Genomic DNA, 24,512 nt, shown 5'->3' with positions numbered 1-24,512 from the left:
TGCAAATGGAAATCAAAAGAAAGCTGGAGTAGCTATACTCATAAGCAGATAAAATAGACTTTACAATAAAGACTGTTACAAGAGACAAGGAAGGACACTACATAATGATCAAGGGATCAATCCAAGAAGAAGATACAACAATTATAAATATATATGCACCCAACACAGGAGCACCTCAATACATAAGGCAACTGCTAACAGCTATAAAAGAGGAAATCGACAGTAACACAGTCATAGTGGGGGACTTTAACACCTCACTTACACCAATGGACAGATCATCCAAACAGAAAATTAATAAGGAACCACAAGCTTTAAATGACAGAATAGACCAGATAGATTTAATTGATATTTATAGGACATTCCATCCAAAAACAGCAGATTACACATTCTTCTCAAGTGCACATGGAACATTCTCCAGAATAGATCACATCTGGGGTCACAAATCAAGCCTCAGTAAATTTAAGAAAACGGAACTCATCTCAAGCATCTTTTCTGACCACAACACTATGAGATTAGAAATCAGTTACAGGGAAAAAAACGTAAAAAACACAGACACATGGAGGCTAAACAATAGGTTACTAAATAACCAAGAGATCACTGAAGAAATCAAAGAGGAAATAAAAAAATACCTAGAGACAAATGACAATGAAGACATGATGATCCAAAACCTATGGGATACAGCAAAAGCAGTTCTAAGAGGGAAGTTTATAGCTATACAAGCCTACCTCAAGAAACAAGAAAAATCTCAAGTAAAAAATCTAAACTTACACCTAAAGGAACTAGAGAAGGAAGAACAAACAAAACCCAAAGGTAGCAGAAGGAGGAGAAATAAATGAAATAGAAACAAAGAAAACAATAGCAAAGATCAATAAAACCAAAAGCTTGTTCTTTGAGAAGATAAACAAAATTGATAAACCTTTAGCCAGACGCATCAAGAAAAAGAGGGAGAGGACTCAAATCAATAAAATTAGAAATGAAAAAGGAGAAGTTAAAACTGACACCGCAGAAATACAAAGAATCATAAGAGACTACTATAAGCAGCTATATGCCAATAAAATAGTCAACCTAGAAGTAATGGACAAATTCTTAGAAAGATACTACCTTCTAAGACTGAACCAGGAAGAATTAGAAAATATGAACAAACCAATCACAAGTACTGAAATTGAAACTGTGATTAAAAAACACAGAAAAGGGTACCCTCCTACACTGTTTGTGGGAATGTAAATTGATGCAGCCACTATGGAGAACAGTATGGAGGTTCCTTAAAAAACTAAAAGTAGTACCACCATATCATCCAGCAATCCCACTCCTGGGCGTATATCCAAAGGAAACCATAATTTGAAAAGAGACATGTACCCCAATGTTCATTGCAGCTCTATTTACAATAGCCAGGACATGGGAACAACCTAAACGTCCATTGACAGATGAATGGATAAAGAAGATGTGGCACATATATACAATGGAATATTACTCAGCCATACAAAGAATGAAATAGTGCCATTTGCAGCAACATGGATGGACTTAGAGATTGTCATACTGAGTGAAGTAAGAGAAAAACAAATATCATATGATATTGCTTGTATGTGCAATCTTTTTAAAAAATGGTACAAATGAACCTATTTACAAAACAAATAGAGTCGCAAATGTAGAAAACAAACTTATGGTTACCAAGGGGGAAGGGGGGAGGGATAAATTGGGAGTTCAGGATTGACATATACACACTGCTATATATAAAATAGTTAACTAATAAGAAACTACTGTATAGCACAGGGAACTCTGCTCAGTACTCTGTAATGACCTATATTGGAATAGAATATAAAAAAGAGTAGGTATATGTATAACTGATTCACTTTTTTGTACAGCAGAAACATAACATTGTAAATAAACTATACTCCAATAAAAATTAATTTAAAAAATTAGAGTATAACTGTGACATTCATGCAGTTATAAAACTTGTCCAGAATATTATTTAACTCATCAATTAATGAGGGAACCAGTAAGATCTTATAACTGGCTCAAAGAAGATATCCGAGAACCACAGATAAAGATAAGCAATGAGGAAAGCTGAAATAAATTTACAAATAGAGGCAAAACAGATCTAGCCACAAAACAGTCATCAGTTGCATCCCACCAGAAATAATTAATTTGCATTTCTAACAACTCTCAGTTGCCAGGAGATCGTGAAACATCATTGTAGCTGCTGCTCGTTATTCTTTCTGTACTTCACTAATTTAATTCTCCAGCACTTATGCTCAGGTTTGACAAAACTGAAGTTTGTCTGGGAAACACTGAGAGGGAGAATGCCTTCCCCTCCACAGATGCCACCTAGTCCTAGTTCAGTTTATCCCACTGCTCTTTACAGTTAGGGTATGTTATTTCATCTGATACTTCCCTGGGTCATTACGTAAACAGAGCTCCAGAGCTCACCCCACCACTCCTCCAGGGAAAACAATCAAGTCCAAGTGAAACCTTCCCCTTTCAATACACTCATTTAATATTTTTCCACTTTAAGTATCATATCACCTTTCCTAAAGAAAGGAACTCTGATATTTTTTTTCATCCACCAAAGCACCTGAAACAATTCCAGACTCTCAGTCTTTGATAAATACTTTCTACATGTGAAAATATTTTAACATTTATATAAGAAGATCAAGGTATAGAACAAGTTTAAATATTACATCTTTGTTGACTCTTCAAAAATAAGAAAAGGCTCTTCCCATTTTGCTGTGCCTCCTCTTCATAACCATAGGTAGCTTTAGGTGCAGCTTGTGTTTTCACAGTGCGCCCAGCTGGAGTGGAAAGGAACTGTAAGTGGCCATGGGTTTTTCTTTGGGAGGAGGGTGTCTGCAGTTGTAACAAACTTTCTTCAGATCATATCACCATTGCCTACTTCCTCAGGCCTGTGCCCTTAGTCTTCTCTACATTACGGTCTCTGAAATTACACTCAGATGCCTACAAATGCTCAGAATGTGTTTCTACTTAGGGAAGAAAACTAAGACAATTATGAATTTTCAGTTCACTGACATGTTTCACCTCAGAAATTTTTAAGAAATGGGATAGAGGGATAACATATATCCGTTTAGGAGAGTGTATCAGAATCATTTGTTGAGCTTTTCCAAAACATGCCATTCTGTGAGAATCCTAGATTGTACGAGGCAGGTTGCAATGAGGGTGTAGTTTAGCTTTGTTGGTACAGGGAGAGAGAGAGAACCATTTATCTAACATTAGTAGAACACTATAAACACATTATCATCTCTAAATGGTTGGGAAATAACATCCTTAGTCCTATCACGTATCTCTAGTGAGTCCTCCAAAGTGATGTCTGTGCTTAATACCTGCAGCATTAGAAATGCTCATATCCCTCAATCACCTCATTTATTGTCAAATATATATGTTCTCTGTTACCTTACCTATAAATATTGCAATGCTTTGAGTTTGCTGGACGACAAGAGCAAAAGAAGAAGAAGAAAGAAACTCTGTTTCATTGCATTTCTCAGACACAAGGTTCAGGAGATGTTGCATTTCCAAGGACCACTGTGCATCCTCAGGTTGGCCTGTGTGTGCACCATTGTGTGATTAGATCATGGGGAAGATGGGAGCAGTGGGCACCTGTCCTAGAATTGCAAACTAGTATCTAGAAAATACATGACCAGGAGATACCTTCTTTATGAAATTTGACAACCCTGGATGTTTTTCTCATGTTCTGGAAACGGAAGTCAACAACCAAGTTGACACAGTATCTAAACCTGGCATTCTGTAAGCATGCTGGCCACTGCATCTTCATGATCCCATTTCTTTAACTTAAGTGTTGAATGAGAGGAAGAGTCTTAAGCTGTGAGGATCTGATGTCTGTGATGCAGAGCAACACTTCAGAGATACTGAGGGAACCTGAACTACGTGGTGATGACTTGGCAGTGGCCAGCTGGTGCTATTTCTTTGTATCTACCTCATGTTGATCATACTGTATTATTCCATCTGAGCCTCACGATTATGGCAATAAAATCCCTCATCTAATACTTCTTTCTAAATGCCTCTGCTTACATTATTTTTTTTCTTTGTAGCAATACTTTCATGCAGGAGGAAATGGCCTGAAAAAGAATTTCTTGGAGAAAAGCCCAGATCTTCAGTCTCTGAGATACGCTCTCAGTCTTTATACCCAAACAACTGATGCCTTGATAAAGAAATTCATAGACACTCAAACCTCACAGAGTAAGTAACACATTGGATGTGAGAATAAGTAAACTGAACACAACTAAACTTCAACATAGAAATCATTATAAATAATATCTCTAATTTGACTATAATAAATTAAAGCAGCAATAAGAATGGGTAATTATTATTCATAGAAAATTGCCCAGTCTTTAGCAAATTATTTTATAATTTCAGTAACACTGGGATATGCTCAATACTAAAACTATATAGAGTGGTTGACCTTTGCTCTTGCTTCTAATTTCATAAAATTTAGTAAACCCTAGTTTTGAATATCCATAACTGTGATATTCTCAATTTAGAACAAAAGAGTTAGTGTTTGTTGGTCTTTGTAACTCCAAAGTAAGAGCATAATTCCCCAAATCCTGACTTCAAATGCAAAAATCTCCTGCTGTCGGGTTTTCAGGAGGGCAAACTCATTTAATCCTAATTTTATATGAGAAAAATTTTAACTTTTACTTTGAAATGAGCCAAGAGCCAAGTATTTTATTGGAAACTCAGATCTGTTTCATGTGGCAAAGTTCCCACCTCATAAGCTTCTAGGGTATTACTGTTAAACAACCTTTCTTTCAAGTTGCTTTGTGATTTATTATATTTTGGTAATTCCATGTATTTAAGATTTGGCATTTCTGAGAGATTATTGAAAACGTCCCTCTGAGTCAAAAAAAAAAAAAAAAGCCATATGCAGGCTCAAACTCTAGAACATAATAAATTGCCTCCCAGATATAATAAAAAGAAATAAGAGGACACTGTCTTCATTCATGAGAGCTCCTTCAAAGGAAGCATACGGATCTTTCTCCTCGGATGAGAATGCTCCAGACTTGTCTATGTTTCGTCATGGATATTTTCATTTTTCTAATTACATGGAAGATAATGCCAAGGTAGGTAGGTGCTAGGTAGGTGCTTGACCTGTCTTTAATATTATACTCTGTGCTTTCTGATAGTATCCGACTAAATGCTATGCTCCTTTTAATGTGATCTTCAAACCCAGCTTACATTTTTAGGATGGTTCCAGAAAGGAGAAAAGAGTTGAGTCATAAAGCCTTGTCAAGATATACATTACTCCTTGAACCCATGATCCCTCAAGGTTTTCTAAACTGTGTAAATATGAATGCAGTTCTAACACATCTTATCAGAATAGTGTCGTTGCTTTATTCCCGAAGAATGTGAGTGTATAAAAACTTAGCTCTGCTTTTACAGGTATACATTATGTGTATATACACACAACCCATGTTTCAACATAGATGTTACACCAAAAAAACTACATATGTGTATCAATTGTGGTGTATGGAATTTGGCACACGTGTTGATTTTCTTTTGTATGAATTGTTTGGCAACATCAAAAATAAATAGCGGGAGGGAATAAGAGGATTCATAATCCTAATAATCCCTGACAACATAACTTATTTTTATCTTGGTCTTTTTCTTTTTTTACTTCCCTTTTCTGGCTTTTTCTAAGTACACAATTTTTTTTTTTTTTTGGCATAATTGAAATTGGTAGGCTACGGATATGAAATGGGTTGCCTTTTCTCTGATAGTTACCTTCAACCATGCTGGGTGGAAACTATTTCCATCTCCTCCCTCCCTCCCTTGTCATCCCTCCAACTGCCCCCCAGCCCAGCATGATCAGGCCCAAAGGACCTGAGGTGTGAAGGGGACTTGAAGGTGCACTTTGCTCCCCCATCCCCATCATCTTCTAGACTCCTCTCTGCTTCAGGGTTTTGGGGGCAGACACTGAAGGGGAGGAGGGCGATGTCTTTCATGCCCCCTGTACAGCTGCGTCCAGTACCTGCTTCCTGAGGGCCCCGTGCTAGGGATCCTCCTATCTGCTCAGCTCCCTTCAGGGAGCCCTCAGTTCTTGCCTCCTGCAGCACCTACTGTGGCTTCCTGCTCCTTGAGTGTCTGTTCCTAGTGTCCAGCCGTCTGGAATGGGGTCCCAGCCAGAAGGCTGCAGCCCAGCTTCCTCCAGTGGGACCCACCGCAGCTCATACATGCTTTCCACATCTGTGGTGATAATGGAGACTTCTCCACTGTCACCTGCCCTCTCTCTACAATTCTCCTTTCTACCTGCTCAAATACTTGCTTATACTTTCAAGCTGGGGGGAGGGGAGGAGGAAGAAACACTGCTAACAGAACATAACCATTGTTCAATCAAAAACAGAGGCCAGCCAAGTCTTGTCAATTAATGGATGCAGTGTTTGAGTTTTTATCCAATTCCTTTCTTCCAATTCTATCACAAATCCTATCGCAATACTCATTACCATAGACTGAATAATAAAGTTAGCAACAGCACCATATCCCTTATAAAATAGGGAAAGGAGAGATAGAGGAAAATTCACTGAATGTTAGAATTCTGTATGACATACCCCCAAATAGAACATATTAAAGGATGCAATTCCCATTTCTATAACAGTCCGTAAAGTCATGGGTTGGTATGTATGACTTCCAAATGCCCGGGGCCAGCCCATATTTCCTTTGGCTTCTAAAGAACCTCAGCTTCCAGGGTTTTTTAACTGACAGAGAAACATAGAAAAGTTGAATTCTCGAGGGTCTTATTTACATGGGCTGCTCTACTCTTCTATGAACATTTGACATGGGGTGTGTTGAAAGAGAGGAACTTGGGTGCCACCCCTTGGATTCCTTTGGTATCCTCCCTGCAGATGCACATTTACAATTAATAGTAGGATCAACTCTCCCTTTTTTGTACCTGCTATCCTAGTATCAGGAAGAGTCCAAAATGACCAAATGAAGTCTCAGTTTCCAGTGTAAATATTGTTGCAATTATTCAAGTAATTTTCTACAACTTGGCTCAGTACCAAATACCCGTGAATATTTATTGTTCAATTTTTGTTAATCTAATTTATATTTTGTTAATATAATTTAGAAAGACCATACTGGTGTTATGGTATCTTTCAAATATAAAATTTGAAATGGGAGCTGGTGCTACACACTGCAAACCCCTGCTACCCTCTGCCTGAGGAGCCCCATTCAGGGTAAGCTGGGCTGTCAGACAGTTAACCCCCAGGAAGCAGCCCTCAACCAGTGAAAGATAGGAAGCTGGCAGATTAAAAAACAGACAAAACATCAGCTTCCTCAGTTGGGACAACTCTAAAATGAATTCTACGCAAACTCCAGAGTTCCCCTGTGAGATGAAGCTTCATCCCTTCAGGGAGGATGCCTTCCCAGATGGACCATTTACCATGGAATGCTTGTCTCAACTTTCTGCTCCCGGGGGAACCCAAATCCAGTGTCACACTGCTGGAAAGTGAGGATCCAGATTCCAGGTCAGCTCCTCTAGATCTAAATCCTGTGCACTTAACCATGATGCCTGCATCTTCTTGATGCTAATTAAATTATAAAGGCCAAATACCCTGAATGAATTTTTCCCCATTACTTGAGCTTTTTCTCTCATGATTTCTTAAGTTAAGAATACAGAACTAATTAGAGAAACTCAGCTTGTAAAGTAGTGAACATTATTTGGAAACAAATTTTACATATTTCATTTACTTTATGACTGACAAATCAAACTGATTTTTTGTCTCCTTCATTTCTAACTCATACTCTACAAGTATTAATGAATCATCATTCAGGTGTTACTTAATCAACATGTTGTGTAAATCCTTTAGAAATTTAACTGTGCTTTTTAAAACATCCATATTTTGTTCTCATATTCTCATAAAATCTTCCCTTACTCCATTTGCTTCTTTCCCTCTCTCTTGTTAAAATGTTCTTTCACATCTCTTTCTCCTTTCTGTTTTTTCCTGATCTGTGTTAGCAAATTAATTGTAACATGAAATATACGGGGAAAAAACAATGAATAATTAATGAATTATTTTTTCACTGTCTTCAAATTGGAAGACATACTTTCTTTAAAAATATTTTTAATTCAGTTTTTACATAAATGGGCTTGTGAGTATAGAAAAACCTGCTGTATATTGCTCACTTACGCTTTATTTTATTCCTCTTTTATTCCCTTACTCCATTCTCTCCATTTTCACCTTCCTTTCCTCTTTCTTTGATCTCTTTTTAGAATAGATTTAGATCTCCTCTTTCTCCAGTAATTAAAAAAAAAAAAAGGAATAGAGTTTCATTAGAAATTTATGAGCACAGAGTTCAAATGAAATCCATCAGTTTGGAAAAACACTGTCTTCTCTCCTCCTTCTATTCCAAATATTGGAAAATAAACAAATGCCAAATGGATAGAGAAGTATTCTTAAGTCCTCAAGTGAAACTGAGAGTTCGATTTTAAAGAGTATTATGTTTATTAGTCTAGCAAGGTACTGCAGTAAGAAAACACCATATTATGCTGCATTCACTTAACAACTATTTACTGAGCATCACCTCTGAATAAAGTCCCATACCATGGGGCATATATTCAAAGCTAAACATAGTGTTATGTACAACACCAGGTGCTCTAATATGGTGGTTCTCAAGCAGAGGTGAATTTGTCCCCCCAGGGCAATTAATTACAAATATCTGAAGAGCTTTGGTTGTCTCATCTGGGAGTGGTGGTCATGTTACTGGTATCTAGTGGGTGGAGAACAGTGAGGCTGCTAAACGTCTTACAGTGCACAGGACAGTCCACAACAAGAAGTTATCTAAAGTCTCCAGGTGGCAATAGTGCTGAGGTTGGGACACCCTGCTCTAATACTAGACTGAAACAACATGAGAAGTGATGTAACATGTCATGTTAGAAGAGGGAAAAATTTGCCTTGGAAGACCGGAAAGGCAGAACAGTCAGTGGGAAAACTGAGTCATGAGGAGGTAGAAAGAGGAAGGCATTCTGGATTCAGAAACTGTCCAGGAAAGAATATACTTGCATTCTTAATTTTAAAATCCCAACATATCAAGCATATCCACAGTATATTTTTATGAGGAAAAAATGTTTATTTTGCTTTTAAAGCAAAATTCACCATGTCACCACTAATAGGGTTTAAAAGTACCTTAGAGTTCCTTGCACTGTTAACTATTTTGTGTAACGTTAGTAGAAATTATTTTAATATTTAAAGTAATTACCATGTTCTTCTCTTGGAGTTGGCCCTATGGCCTAAATTGGGTAGTTAGCTTGAAAATTTATACTTTTTTATTGTGGTTTCTCAAAAATGTGTTACTTACAGTTTTAGAAGCTGGTACAAAATTCATTTCTTGAATCTTAATTACAATATTCATCATCACTTTTAAAAAAGCTTCTCTAACAGCTATTTCATTATACCAAGGGCTCTTTGAATATTTCATGTAGTAGCAGACAGTGAAAAATGTGTAAAACTTTAACATATTAAGTAGAATTCTTTTCAATGGATAACACAATTTGGAATGAGGCACAGAATGATTAATTGCTGACCTATCCTGTGTCATACTGTTTCCTTACCTGAGCATTTATTACGGCTTGAGGAACCTAAATCTAAAAAGCTTTAAAGACAAAGGGGATTTTTTATGTCTAAGTTACAAATGGCTCATAAAGCAAAAAAAAGACTATATATTAAAATATATGAAGTGAAATGTCTTTATTCTATAATCTGTCCTCTTTTTAACTTTTTATGAGCAATATCTTTGAGTCCTTGCTTATTTGAAATTTCTTAAAATTTAAATCAGATCGTTTTGGTCATTATAATAACTTGTTTCCTGCTAAAGTAAAGTATAATATATTTTAATCTGAAATGTAAATCAGATAGCTACTGACTCACATTTTGAATCTACGAATATGCTTCAATACATTCATTATGTATAAAGCATTAATTGTCTCTAATTATGTTCTTCAAATTACAAAAGATATGTCCATAAGAAGAAAAGAAACCCCGTGTGAAGTGGTTCACTGTAGAAAAGGTCTCTTCTTATCAGAAATGTAGAATTTAACATTAATATTTAGTTGGCAGAAGAGCTGGCATCAAAATAAAGAGATTAGCCTTTAGGCCAAAGGCCACAGCTGAAACTTCACCTTGATGCCACCTATGGGAGAAAATGCTGAGGAATGTCTTCAGGCTAAATAAAGTTCAGTTAGCCATCTTCACTTTAATACTGATTTGAAAGCACAGTCAGAAGTGGTCTCTCATTTTAGCTAATAAGCCTTTCAGAGATCACCAGAATCCCCTCCAACACGTCTATGCCCCTGTCTTATCCCTGGGACAGTGGGATTCCACTAGCTAGCACTGCCTTCTAAGACAAGAGGTTAGATTTCTTATGCAGTGGAAAAACTGAGAATTTATGCGATTTGGCTCTTCAAATATTGCAGTTGGTCTGATGACATTCAACGCTGGGTGAGGCTCTTCAGTGCAGTCAAAAAGCTGTACACAAATAACTTTAGTACGAGTGGTGATGTGATACGGTCTGAGCACACTGAATCCTTTCCCAAGGTAGAAATGTGTTAGATAAGGGTTACAGTAATGCTGAGCAGTACTGGGCACTGAAAGCAAGTTGTCCACCACTGTGCCAGTCTTCCCAACCAGTCCTGCGAGGTGAGTAACTTCATCCATGCTTGTCCGGTTAAGCAATGAGTCACAAATAGATTAAGAAACTTGCTAAAGTCAGATAGATAAGTGGCAGAGACAACGCCCTTCCCACTATTTCACACTTATTTTCATCAGCAAAGAAAGCAGAATGTATTATTACTTCCTACACCCACCCCGCGCTTTCTTCTCCATAGTTTTGAATAATTGGGGTTACACTTCATACTTCTTACTTCTCATTTTGGTAAGACTAAAGCTCCCTTCTGTTCCGGAGATAATCTTTCAGTTGGTATCTTTTTCACATCAGCAACAAACTCTATCCCCGAACGTCTTCCTTGCTTCCCAGTTTCTTCTCATTCTGGCCCCAGTTACTGGGCAGACTTAGTGGCCAAGGCATCTTTTGAATGTTAATTGGAAGTAATTGTACTGTAGTAATCTAAGTTGAAAATAAGAAAATGCATCCTACTTTCCGAAAACCCTTTCTAACATAGGCTGATTTCACTCCTCTGGAGGTGTGTGTGTGTGTGTTTAGGCTGTTGCTGCTTTGGTCTTTCTCTTTTCTACTCTTCTCACCCTTGTCCCCCACCAGCAGAAAGATCATTTTGTAACACTCCCCTTGCACATAAAGTCATATCATGAGTGCTAATCTACATTTCTCTCTTCTCCCAATGTAAATCCTAGAAGACAGGGCCTTGCTTACTCATCCCTCAAATCTAAGTGCTCAGTATAGTACCGGATACAAAGTAGGTGCGTTAGTGAATTTTAGAAAAAATAAATGCTGGGAAATTAAATGCAGAAAATTTTTAATTGTGTGATATGACACAGTCCTCATATTTGAATTGATGCCATTACAAATCTTTATTGAAAGCAAGTATATTTACAGCCCAAAAGAGAGGGAGAGGGAGAGATAAGAGGGAGGAAAGAGAGAGAGAGAGAAGTTTACAGTTTGATGGCTGATAGTGTTTAGTAGTTTCTTTACAAGGTAGAAGATAGTAAGTGCACTGGAGAAATACAAAGGGCTATATAAAGTTAGATGGAGAGAATAAGATCTCGCATCTGTATTAAACTCTTGAAATCACCATGTGTTATTCAATCTGTTACATGAACTTAAACATAACCAGTAAAAAATGAAATACACTACTGTGTTCCGTTTAGGTCACAGATATATTCATATACCCTTGCATTTGACTCATTTTTAGGAGCATTTTCCATGTGCCAGCCTTTGTGTTAGATGCTAGTTAAAACTACAATGAAAGGCTGTGCTGAATATCTTCCATTTGCCCCTTCTAATCCACCCTACTTTCTCCCTGGGGCTGGGGCGTATTGATTACAACAATAGACTCTCTTACTCCTTGTTTCCCATTGGGTTCAGCCAGTAGGGAGCCCCTGCAAAGCTCTGGGGGAGGAAAGAGTTAGGTAAGGTATTCATTCTGTCCGCTCCCTCTGGGCATGATCCATTCATTCAAGCTGACTTTGTCCTTTGACTCTAAGCCTCTCAAAGTTGCCTTCCCTAGAAGACTCTCCTTGTGGACCACAGTAATGACTTCCGCCCCTCAGGCTTTAGGGATTATGGATATTAACAACCCCACTATCCCTCAACCCGCCACCTAAACCTTCACAAACTGTCTCTTTCTTAAAGCAACCAAAATTACCCTAATTTGAGTTTCCATCTGTTTGCTAATGATACCCCAATGCATACAAAGGCAAATCTTCATGGCTTTGCTAGGTTTTTCTTCCATGCCAACTCTTTCACTCAGGTCATCAAAGATTAACATTTTAAAATAAACAAATCAAGCATCAGAATAATTATCTTTGGAATGAGAAACAGAAAACATTGCATTTTGATGACTGAGCTACCCAGAATGAACGGAAGCGTGTATTAGCTTTTCACTCACAAGAATATTTCCGTTATACTCTGGCCAAGTCAACAAAATCCCAGCTCCCACTTTCTCATAATGCAGTTTATCTTGCTCAGTTTCATGTCTGAAAACTGGAAATCATATTGAGACAACTGGGAGCCACTGGTGACATTTGCAAAGTTTAAGAGCCCTCATAGCACAGACTAAGCAGATGTTTGTTGTATGTCATGTAATGGGGAAATTATCATTCTTTGTGCGCTTATCTAAGTATGCATATTTCTAGGTCAGAAAAGGGGTACTTTCATTATTGCTTCATTCATTTTTTAGTATAACTAGTTGAAAGATTAATTTTTCCATAACACTACCCATACAACTGTGTGTAATGGAAAGGTATCTTTTCATTTCTCAATTGGGTGAGAGCTAGATCTCATTCCAAGACTATGCAGAATACCAGTGGTATTAGAACACTGCTTTCTCACTTAAGTACTCTGTTAGTTGCATCTTAAAGGCTAAGTTGGATTTAAACAATTCTGATAATGAGTAATGTGCATATTTTTCTAAAATTAAACCAAAAAATTAAATAAAAATTATTTTGTTTCTAAAAACAAACAACAACAAAAAGCACTTGACATTGGCATTACATTCAAAGATCTAAGAAAAACCATTCACACTTGGAGTTTACTATAGTTTATAGGCATCTTCAAATACCTTTTTCTCACCTGAGTCTGAGAACAGCCCTGCAAAGTCAGACAGAGGTCTTTAGATTATTGGTCTGATATTCCACGCTGCCTCTGGGTGCTCTTTTGAGATGGGCATTTCACCCAAGAGCAGTAGATGCCATTGAAGTGATTTGAGCAAGGGTACAGTGTGCAGAAAAAGACTGAAGGGAGACAAGACAAAAGAAGGCAGCCAGGTTGGAGGCTAGGCTGTGCGAATAACTATGGAGACATGCGAGTAGGTTCAAGATGTAATTCAGCACTCTAATAAGCATGAGCTGGTGAAATAAATCTTGTCAAATTGATAGAAATTTAGGATAATAAATTTCTTTTATAGGGTATTAAAATAAAGCAATATTTACTTCTGTGTGGTGAAATTGGTTTTTTTCTGCCTGCTTATAATTTTCTGCACTTTCAAATTATCAAAGTATGTCCAGGCATTTCTGTTGAATCATAATTTTAAAAGAAATATGTGGAGAACACACTTTGATCTGCAAAGTAAATTAGTTTCATTGAATACCAAGGTATAATCAGTTCAACGTGGTAGGTTTTAATATCTTTCAGGGCCTTGGATTTAAATCTGTGGGATGAAATAAACAGCCCAATTAAACCTTCTCCTTACGATTCTAAGGATCTCAAAATTGCTCTGTTGGTAGGAGAATTTTACAGAGTATGAACTACACATACGTGTTGTATTTACAAACATATATATGCTATATGTGTATATGTAATTTAATTATTTATAAATCTTATTTTATGAAGAAAATGACCAGAGTAATTCCTGTAATGCATTGATTAAAATTAAGCAAATGCTAAATCAGTGATAAAACAGGTATTCTTAAAATTATCTAACACTTTCTTATTATGGGTAATTATGATATTCTTCAATGTTTTTGTTATAGTTATTTTTGTTTTAGGACTGATTAGAAAGTGAAACAGAGGTTAGAATGAGTTGTTGGGAATTTTATGGAAATGCTGACAAACTGAGATGTCAGAAAAACATTCTTCAAATCACTGAGTCAAGAAAGCAAAACACAAGACAATTTCTCTGGATCCTCTGAGCCGTAACATCTGTTTTTATTCACTGAGAACAGGTTTCTGTGACCAGTGGGTTCAGTAGCATTAACTGAAAATTGCAGACTATTGCTTTACAACCTCTATGTGCCCTTTATAACTAACTTCCAAGAAAAGATATGGGATGTTTTCTCCCTTGGTTATCCCGTGGCACTAGAAGTTAAGCCCTTGCTATTCAGTGTTTGATTTATCTTAGAAAAAGAAATAAGAACCGTGTTAAGTAAAATGGAAATAGTAAATCTCAATCTTTAAAGGTTGAAAGTCAAGCTTGTATAAACCTCTGGCATAAAGGTCTCTATTTATGGAGAAAAAGGGGCAAGAAATTGGTATGTTGGTTAAAACAGGGAAATGGGGAACCATGCAGTCATGGCCCAAGCATCTGCTCTACCTCTGCTTGGCTATATGACCTTGAGACAAGTCACTTAACTTCTCTAAGCCTCAATTTTCCCATCTGTAAAATGGATAACACAGCAATTCCAAAGTCCACTGGGTCCTGGGAGGATCACAGTGGTAATACAGGTGAAGTGCTTAGTGCACAGCAATCTCTCAATAAATGTTAATTTTTAGTGCATCACTGATATTGGACACACTGTCTAAAAAGTACCTCTTTCTTTTACAAACATGAACAGAGAGAAACTGTCTTAGGATGCAGCTGTCTGAGCAAGGAAGCCAATAGTCAATCACATGCTCCTCTGTGAGCTGTACCTCATTACCAGGGGGCTCTCAGAGTGACTGAGAAACCTACCACACTGAGACATGAAGGATTCACACCTGCAGTTTCTGTGAACTTCTTCTCCATATATGCCATGGTTGTCAAATAATTGTATATTTTTTGAACACTTGGTATATGCACAAAGCGCTATGCTGGTAGGAGACACGGGGAAAACTCTCTGCTCCAAGGAGCTTACAATGAAGATAAAAACAACTACATGAGAGGGAAAAAGCATGACACAAGGTAGCTTACGCTAAATACCAGGTGAATCTAAAGACCAAGTACTAAGGGCTTTCAAGGAAGGAGAAATGACTGTGGGCAGGAGAGTTGGGAGGATTCAGAGAAGCGTGGCTCAAGGTGGGCTTTGACAAATGTCTGAGGTTCAGGTAAGAGGAGAAGAGGAGGGCGTGTCTGCAAGGCACAGAGTCCACATCTACAAGAAGAAGTACTTCTCAATGTGGAGTCCCAGGAGTAGCAGTGTCAGGGCTCCCGGTGTGTCAGTCAGCTTAGACCACAGTAACAGAATGCCACAGACTGGGTGGCTTAAACCAAAGAATCGTATTTTCTTATAGTCCTGGAGGCTGAAGGTACCAACAGATTCAGTTTCTGGTGAGAGCCCTCTTCCTGGCTTGGAGGTAGCTGTCATCTCTTGGTGTCCTCACATGGTAGAGAGAGCACACTCTCTTGGTGTCTCTTCATATAGAGACCCTAATCCTGTTGGGTCAGGGCCCCCCCCCCACTCTTATGACCTCATTTAACCTTAATTACTTTCTTAGAGGCCTTGTCTTCAAATACAGTCACATTAGAAGTTAGAGCTTCAATATATGGATTTTGAAAGGACACCAGCATTTGGTCCTGAGAACTTGTTAGGACTGCAAAATCTTAAGCCTCACCCCCAGTGCTGAGTTAGAGACTCCAGGTTTAAGGCCCAAAAGTCTGTGTTTTAACCAGCCCTCCAGGTAACTGAGTTTGAGAACCACCAGAGTAAAGGGTCTGTAGGGAGGAGTGAACAGAGGGGAGATGAAAGAAATAGGTTATGATCAGAACTTGGAGAGCTTTGAATGTCAGACCCAGGAGTGTAGAGATTGACCTGCAGTCAATCTCTAGAAGGCCCAGAAGAAAGGAGAGGTCAACAGATTAACCTAAAGGACTCATGCTATGCCATCTACTTTTGCATAGGAGGGAAGGAAGGAAGGAAGGAAAGAATGCAGAAAAGAAGGGAGGGATGGAGAGAGGAAGGGAAGGAGGGAGAAAGGGAGAGGAAGAGGGGAGGGAAGGAAAGGGAACCTCTTGGTAAATAGTTTTGCAGTTTAAATATTTACAGTCTAAATGTAGTAATAGCAGGAACAGACAAGAAGGGATGAATATGAGAAACATCACGAAGGAAGAAACTACAGGTCATTACAAAATAAAGCAAGCAAAGGAGATAGAGTGGTAAACTTAGGTAACCTGTAGATCAGTGAAACCTACCGCTAAGCAAAATGTAGAAGTGTTGATGGGGAGCTGTTTTGATGCAAGTGATAAATTCCATTTTATTTATGTCAGTGTTAATAGCAGGACATACAAGGGACTGTGTCCACTGGGCAGATGGGAAAGGTAGTGGAGAGAGTGGTTGGTACTTCAACTACATTCAGGAAGTGATTCCTGAATCCTGGGGAGAGGGTGCAAGCTCTGAGGAAGGGCACAGAGCAAGGGAGGATGAGCGAAATCACGGAGCAAGCCACCATTCAGAGGAAAAGCCGTGGCCAGGAAACAGAAGGTGATCAGGCCAGGGTAAATGTCAGTGCCATTTAAGCACTTTTGCTCCTAGCACCTTCAAAGGTCTCTGAGTCTGAGCACTTCAGAAGGGACAAGTTTACAGCTCCTTGTGAGTCCTGTGGGTAGATCATCATGCTCGTGACAAGGGCCAACTAGGCAAAATATGAATCATGAGCACTGCTATTAGCCTACTGCTAAACTGGGTGATGGCCTTCAGTACCATCGGAAAGACCTAAGGGTGTTGACCATTTACATGTACTTAAGAAATGCGTTAATTACTTCATTGGGGGTTTCTGTAACAATAAATGTGTGGTTGCCAAACTGCAGTGCACATGAGAATCACCTGCAGGGCTCGTTAAAACACAGACTACTGGGCCTCATTCTTACAATTTCTGACTCTTGAGGTCTGGAGTTGGGTCCGAGAACTTGCATTTGTAACAGGTTCCCAGGAGCTGCTGATGCCTCCTGGTCCAGGGACCACACTTTGAGAACTGTTGCTAAGCCCTACATAGAGGCACGCCCTATAATGACACCACCTGTAGCTCATTCAAGGCATTGGCTGCAAACAATAATTTCAGGCAATTTTTTTAGTGTGTCCAGGCTGAAACCTCTAGATAAGAGCACTGGAGAAGCATAAGAAGAAAGTATGGAGTCAATAAAAATGGTTTTTTTCCAAATGAAAGTATGTGCTTTACAGCCTCAAAGGAAGCGCCTCACGTAGACTACACACACACACACCCTAAAAGGTAAGATACAGAAAAGTCTTTATGAAAGAAAACAAAAACACTTTCTTCTGGGCCAAAGTTGACATTCAGGCCTGCATATTTTCCTCACATTCTCCTCATATTTTAGTTTTCACATCGAATGACATTGCCTTTTTAGTATACTGGAAGAACCTAGAAACAACTCCTGCCTGTGACTCCATACAAAAGGGGTTATTTTCAATTACTTTCAGTTCAGTTTTTGTTCATGAACAATAGGATGTGATTGAAAAGCCAATTTCTATGGGAAAACTTGGCCATTTACGTATGTGTTTATAATGTAAAATTTTGTGATCGGTTTAGAATACATTAGCTCCTCTAGCTCTGAATTGCATGGCTGTCTTATGTGCGGCTATGCCTCATTCCATTTTCCACTGGAAGTCATTTCATTCCCTTGGTTTATACACACCTTGAATTCTCTTTAACTGAAAAGACAAGGTAACTTGATAGAGCATCCCCCTTAGCAATAATAACCCCCAAGGTAGAATCAAACTAAGCAGAGCAAAACTACAGGCATCATGTCCTACATCGTTCAAGAAAGGAAAGAAAATGGTGCTGAAAGGCAGGAAAGCCACTATGAAGAAATTCAAAAGAATAGACGGATGTACTGGAAATGCAAATGAAGAATGTCAATTTTTCTTTTCCTTTGGAGTAGGCCAGTTTGGAAATTAGCAGGTAAAAAGTTGCAGTTATTTAGATGGGAAGGCTAGTGAATCCTAGACAAACAGGGTCCCAATGTCCATTATACAAAGCATACCTGTGTATCCTACTTGATCCTCTCAGTGATCCCATAAAGAACAGGGGACTATACGCATTCTCTGATGAGAAGACAGGTCTTCAGGGTGAGATTGGGTGACTTGTAAGAGTCACATCAATATTAAGTAGTAGAACTGGGCTCAACTCCAAATTTTTCAAACTGTAAACACAGGACATTTTTCACTAACCAGCCCACTAACCAAAGCTTTTATCAGAAAGCTGAATTTTCTAACATTTAGAGTAATGCTCTGGACATATGAGTAAAACCAATTTCAGCCCATAGTCATTACGCCTTGTCATTAGCCTACCATTACGAATCTATGTGAGCAGCAGAATTAAGATGTAATAAAGCCTAAGAGAACCTCTTATTATTTGTGTGGATACAACAGTAACCGAGATGGGTAACTATAGACATTAATTCAACAGATGTTTATATATTGCCTAAATCTTTTCCCTCACACTGTGGAGTGTTTGGGAAGTATAGGTAAAAAATAGTTTTTCCTCCCAATCTTTGGGAAGACAGGAACTAGAAAGGTGAATGTACAGAAGAATCACCTACTGAGGGATATAACTAGGTTGGACAGACTGTTAAAGCCATCAGTCAACATTAATTTACCAGCAGCACAGCCACTTTTCATCAGTTCCCTTATTCATTCACTCAACATTTAATCATTCATAGATTCATTTTATACACCATATGGCTAGACGCTACCCAGATAATTTGTTTCCTTCCAGCAATCATTTACTACCATTGTAAATTGTGTTAGTCTGTTGATTGGGATTCAAACTTAGATTTCAACTTCCGACTTTTGTGTCATGTTGATTTGATACGATAGCTATGAAGTGACATGACAGAATATCAGATGGCAGAATCTCCTCCTACCAGTGTCATTCAGAAAACCCATGAAATATTTATACGGTCTGAAGTTTCCTATGTGCCCAGAGTCTACTGTGGGAAACAGAGTTTTCTACACTCCTTCCCAGTTCTTAAAAACAACCAGCAAGCAATTAATACAACTTAATGAAAATGGCTGGTGTAAAAGGCAATTTGGACACAGTATGGATTTGCAATGTTTTAAAAGATTATGTAGTTTTATAACTTCCGTGTTTAAGGCCTCTGTACCCTCCCCCTGCTTCTCAATTTATAGACATTTCTGTTAGGATGGGGTTCATCCCAGGAGGCATATGTCACCCTGCCCCCTTCCCCAGACAACCAAATTCCTAGGGAGGGTATTTGTTATACCAAGTTTCAAAAGTTAATAACATTGGTCCTGGGCACTGACCATAGGTGAAACACTGTAGTCTCAGGAAGATGGATTTCATCTAATTCCTGGATCAGGCAGAATCAAAGTTGTAGAGATTTGAAATCCCTAGATAAGATGGTTCAGCAATTAGCCCTAGAACCCAAAGCATTATCTGCTCAAATACGAAGGAAATGCTAATATATTTTAAATTTATTCTCTCAAGTAAATGGAAATCTCCTCTGTGCTATGGTCATATTATCTATTTCTTCAAAACTTGGTTCTGCCGTTTATTAACTATGTAACATTGGGTAAGTTATTCATTTCTCTTTGCCTCAATTCCCTTATCTGTAAAATGAGGATAAGAATAGTACCCCCAGTGTGGCTGGTGAGAAGATTAAATGAATTAATATATATAAAGCTCTTAAAACAATGCCTAATACTTAATAAGTACTTTATAACTGGATTCTTAATTATAGAACTAGTGATATTTTATTGTTTTTGTTTAAATTAAGGCAGTTGTGTTTTCATCTCTTATTTTGCCGAGAAAACTCTATGGAAATCTATCTCCTAGCCCTTATGCTAAGAGTGGTTTTAGTGATGCAAGTACGTCACAAGTGTATAACATTTTTCTCCAGAAATAATTTAAAGTTCTTGGACAGCTTCTATTTGTCTCATTCTTTGGCTCATTTGAACAAACTCAATTTTTGAATGATTTGTACTTGATATTGTATAGAAATGTAGCCAAATAATTGAAAGATAATCTTCTATTCCTTTTATTATTCACTTCATCTCTTGAAAAATGATTAGGTGGCTAACAGATTTTCTCACAGCATAACAAATATTAAATATAAAAATGGCTTTAAGAACTTTCAATAAAAAAAGCATCTTCAGTAGCAGTTATAGTTGTCTACTGAGTGTTTGGTTTTAGTGTTTTGACCGAACTAACTGGCAGTTTTGGTCAAACATCCAACATGACTGAGTCTCGCTGAATTGGACTGGGGTTGAGCTACTTAGCATGAAAGTTCAAACCAGAAATATGTGTAAGTTCCATTTTAGAGATTATATTTACCAAAATGTTGCCTTTTCGTGGCATATAAATATGCTTAATACAACTGTGGGCATTCTTTCTCCCAGAAATGTTACATTAGAAAGAATCTTTCCTGTAACACATGCCAAACATGCCTCCCTGTGAATTTTAGATAATTTGTCCCCATAGAAAGCTGACCACAGAGGCCAGCCAATTATAGTGTTTTTAGTTTTGTGGATTTTTTTTCCATCTATGAATGGGAATTTAACTAAAAATATGTCAAATGACTTTAGGTCCAGACTTACTCTGAAGAGCTACCCTCTGCTTACACACGTGTGCAGACACAAGCACAACAACAACTCAAGAGGCCAAACAAGAAAGGTCTCTAGGGACAAGTAGTGTGATCATGTGTGAGACATTACACAGAACTAGGTGCCCAGAGAAAGGCAAGAGCCAGAGGAATCCTACCAGGTTCACTAGGAGACAACGGCTGGAGGACAAACCGTTTTAAGACCCAGCATCCTTTGGTAGAAAGGCATCCACAGCACCTCCAGACCAGAGTTTCTGTTGCTTCAGGCCCTCCACACACAAGGGGTTCATCTTAGCCCAGGGTTTGGGGCTCTCTGTTTATGAACCCCACAGATATGTCTGGGGGAAGATGTATGGCAGGAGAGGGAGAATTGCTAGGCATGGAGAATCGTCACATCCTGAAGCATTGCAGAAGGGGGCAAGAGTGCCCAAGCTGTGTGAAAGGTAATAATTTTAAAAAAAAGAATTGGATTTTGATCTTCTCATGAACTGGCAATCTACTGCCTAACACATAAAAAGAACTCCAAATGTTATTTGCGCAAATTACAGAATGATGTGTTAATACATTACATCAGAAATATCACAGGAAACTGCTTACATGAATGATGATTCTAAACGTTAGAAAAGCAGATACATTATATAAAATTCTGATTCTGACTGTATAAAAATACTATTATGTCTAGCCAATAATATAAGCCATTTTTCAATTATATCTAATTTTCATGGAGCAAAATAATGATTTTTTAAAATTGAGGTATTAGATGTATTCCTGCAAGGCAGAGTTTGGCTTAATATTAGGAAAAACGTACTAACCATTGGAGCTATCCAGTAAAGGAATGGGATGCCTTCTTACGTAGTAATGTCTGCATGATAGAAAATAGCCAAGCTAAGACTCGTCAGGACTTTCCAGGCATATTGTAGAAAGGACTGCTGCGATGAATGGAAGATTTTAACCTCTAAGGTCCTTTTTAATTCTAAGGTTCTATAAGATTGCTTGAGGATTTTAGAAATTCAGAGTAAAAAGCTATCTGAATACAGTCCTACAGTTTTATATTCTCCAGGGACATTTCCGTGCGTTCTGTGTATGGTTTGGGTGGATTGAAGTTCTGTGGAATCCAGCTAAAGGAAGCAGCACTAGGAAGAGTTTATTAAAGTTTTCCTAAAAGAATTTAGGAAATGTATCCTGATTTAGCTCAAGTATTGTAAAATTCAATTTGGTGTTATAATTTCTACTAAATTTCCTAAATTTTTCCTTCTATCTTTAGAAAGATTTGGCTGCTTGCATATGTCATTCGTGAAATTTATTACCGAGCAGACACACAGTAGATGTTTGCTGTGTTGCAGTGAGGCTAGCCTTTGAGAGGATGCAGGGGTCGTTGGGTTGTTAGGCTTAAAAAAAAATGGCCACTTGAGTTATTCTATTTAAGAGCTACCAGATAAAGAATACTTTAGTGTTTTCTAATTGTTCCTTAGCATGATGATAGAAGATATGAGGGAAAAAAATCCAGAAACAAGAAAAAATAAGTTATGCGGTCAAATTAGTGTTGTGACCTCTGTCTTAAAAGTTAAGCAGTTTTCCCTCATTTTTAACTTGCTAATATGCATTGAGAAGAGGACCTACTGTGCAATATTTCCACATATATTTGTTCATGGAAATCTCTTATATTTACAAAGCCCATTTGGTATAGATGACTCATAACGCCATGTATAAATATTGATTAAACTAAAACACACGCATACACACATACTCATGAATTTTTAGAGTTTGTTTTCTTTCAAAAATGACAGCAGCGGTGTTTGTTCTGTTCATTGCTGTACCCCTGGCGCCTGGTGCTCAATATTTATTGAATGAAAAATCAGCAGTCGTGCTAGTGTGAAAAAAAACAAAACAGTCCATTCTATTATTCTTCTCACCAAATCCTTTCTTCCCGCTTAACCCCTCTCAGAATAATCAGACCTTACAGTAATAGCAGATTTTAGAGTTTATTAAATATATCTGTGTTCATGATCTTACTTGATCCTCACAAAAACATAGGTAGAGAAATATTGTCATTCCTATCTTATCAATGAAAAAATTGAGGTTCCGAGAGGCGAAAAGACGCGAGCAAAGTCCCATCACTAATGATTAAGACACAAATCCCTGCTTCAAGTTTCCACATCCAGTACATTCTTTACTACCCATGAGCATTTATGCCAGCCTCAGAGGTTCAGATCAAGAAGAGAAAAGCTAAGCAATTTCTTCCACATTGGACTCCTCCTGCTTTCGCTTTGACGTTGTATCTTTTATAAACCACCAATGTTATTTCTGTTTCTTCAGTATCTCCTTGCAATCATTGTTACTGTTTTTAATCTACAACAGTATATAACAGGTAAGAACTTTTTCTCTAACTCTGGTAAAACTGTCCAAGTTTTGAAAAATAAGATTCTCCAATAATATTAGACCATTATGGATCTAGGGCCCTGGGAGAATCTCAAGAGAGCAATTGTTCCTACAGTAATCAAATGCTTAAACCACCCAAACACTGTTGGTCTACACTGTTTATGAGAATCTCCTTTAGGTGGCCCAATTAGTTTTCAATCCCTTGTACAGTGAAAAATTCTTCCTCACATCTAGACACATTTTCTCTGGATATGTGTTAAGCTTATTTTATCTATGTTTCTGTCCTGAATAGAAATGAAGGATATCTGTTCCTTTTCTTCCTGAGATTACTTATACCCTAAAGAAAAAATGGACCTCTCATTCTTTCTCTCCAACCACTGCAAGTAAACTTGAAGAGCACATAAACTATCTATACTATTTAAGTTAGAGACCTTGAAACGATTAATTTCCTCTCTTGCTTTTAAAGTGGTTGAGTGTTTTGATGATTTTTGTTTGTTTTTAGGAAGAGGTTTCATAGGTGTAACATAGCAGACATATAATCGTTTATTAACCTCTTATTCTATTAAATGCTTTGAGCCATGGAGAATAATGGACACCATTCCTACCAGAGTAAGTCTTGGTCTAATTTACCAGAGCTAACAGGTAAGCATGGGACCGTTAGAGGGTCATTTCAAAGCAGCACTTATTAGCGTGGACTGCTCCTTCATCTCATTAGAGCGAGGCTCTATAAATCCCAGAAGGATAGAGTTGTTATCCAAGGAGCACTGTGTGAAAGAGAGAAGTCTAGAGATGGATCTCGATAGAGGCATATGCTTTAGAGAAGCAAGGACTTTCTATGAACACAATATCATATCACCAAAGGCAAAGAGTTAGGCTGGGTTCAGGATATGGAGGGAGCAGGCCAGAAGGTCAGGAACAGAAGGTCTAGTTTGAGAATAGGATGAGCTCAGGTAGATTAAATTAGATTATAAAGTGCCTCTTAGATTTCTTTGTCCATATAGAACTTTCATATTTCTGAATACATAATAACTGTAACACCTGAATACTCACTACAATTCACTTTTTGGTACCTTATTTTTTTAGGTGTTTTATTGATAAACAACATTTCTGAATTTGGAACACCCTTCTCACCTAATCAGTTGTTTTTTTTTTTTTCTCTCTCTCTTTGGGGAAAAAAGACAAAACAAAAACTCACCTCTTTTATACCTTAAGAGAACTCCATAGATTGATCATTTATTCATTCACGGGACTAATGTTAGCTAAG

General features: G+C 37.8%; 1 protein-coding gene across 2 annotated transcripts in view; it reads left to right on the top strand.

Moving 5' to 3' along the window:
• UNC13C (unc-13 homolog C) overlaps positions 1-24,512 on the top strand; it is a 790,070-nt gene that overhangs the window by 737,380 nt on the left and 28,178 nt on the right. For both annotated transcript variants that reach the window (XM_049705963.1, XM_049705964.1), the window contains one exon: positions 4,062-4,209. In XM_049705963.1, coding sequence (XP_049561920.1) covers positions 4,062-4,209 — 148 coding nt within the window. The remainder of the gene's footprint in view (positions 1-4,061; positions 4,210-24,512) is intronic.

This window comes from Orcinus orca, chromosome 2 (assembly GCF_937001465.1).
Source record: "Orcinus orca chromosome 2, mOrcOrc1.1, whole genome shotgun sequence".
NCBI classification, from domain to species: Eukaryota; Metazoa; Chordata; class Mammalia; order Artiodactyla; family Delphinidae; genus Orcinus; species Orcinus orca.
The sequence above is the reverse complement of the archived record's forward strand: the minus strand, read 5'-3'. Positions and strand labels throughout refer to the sequence as shown.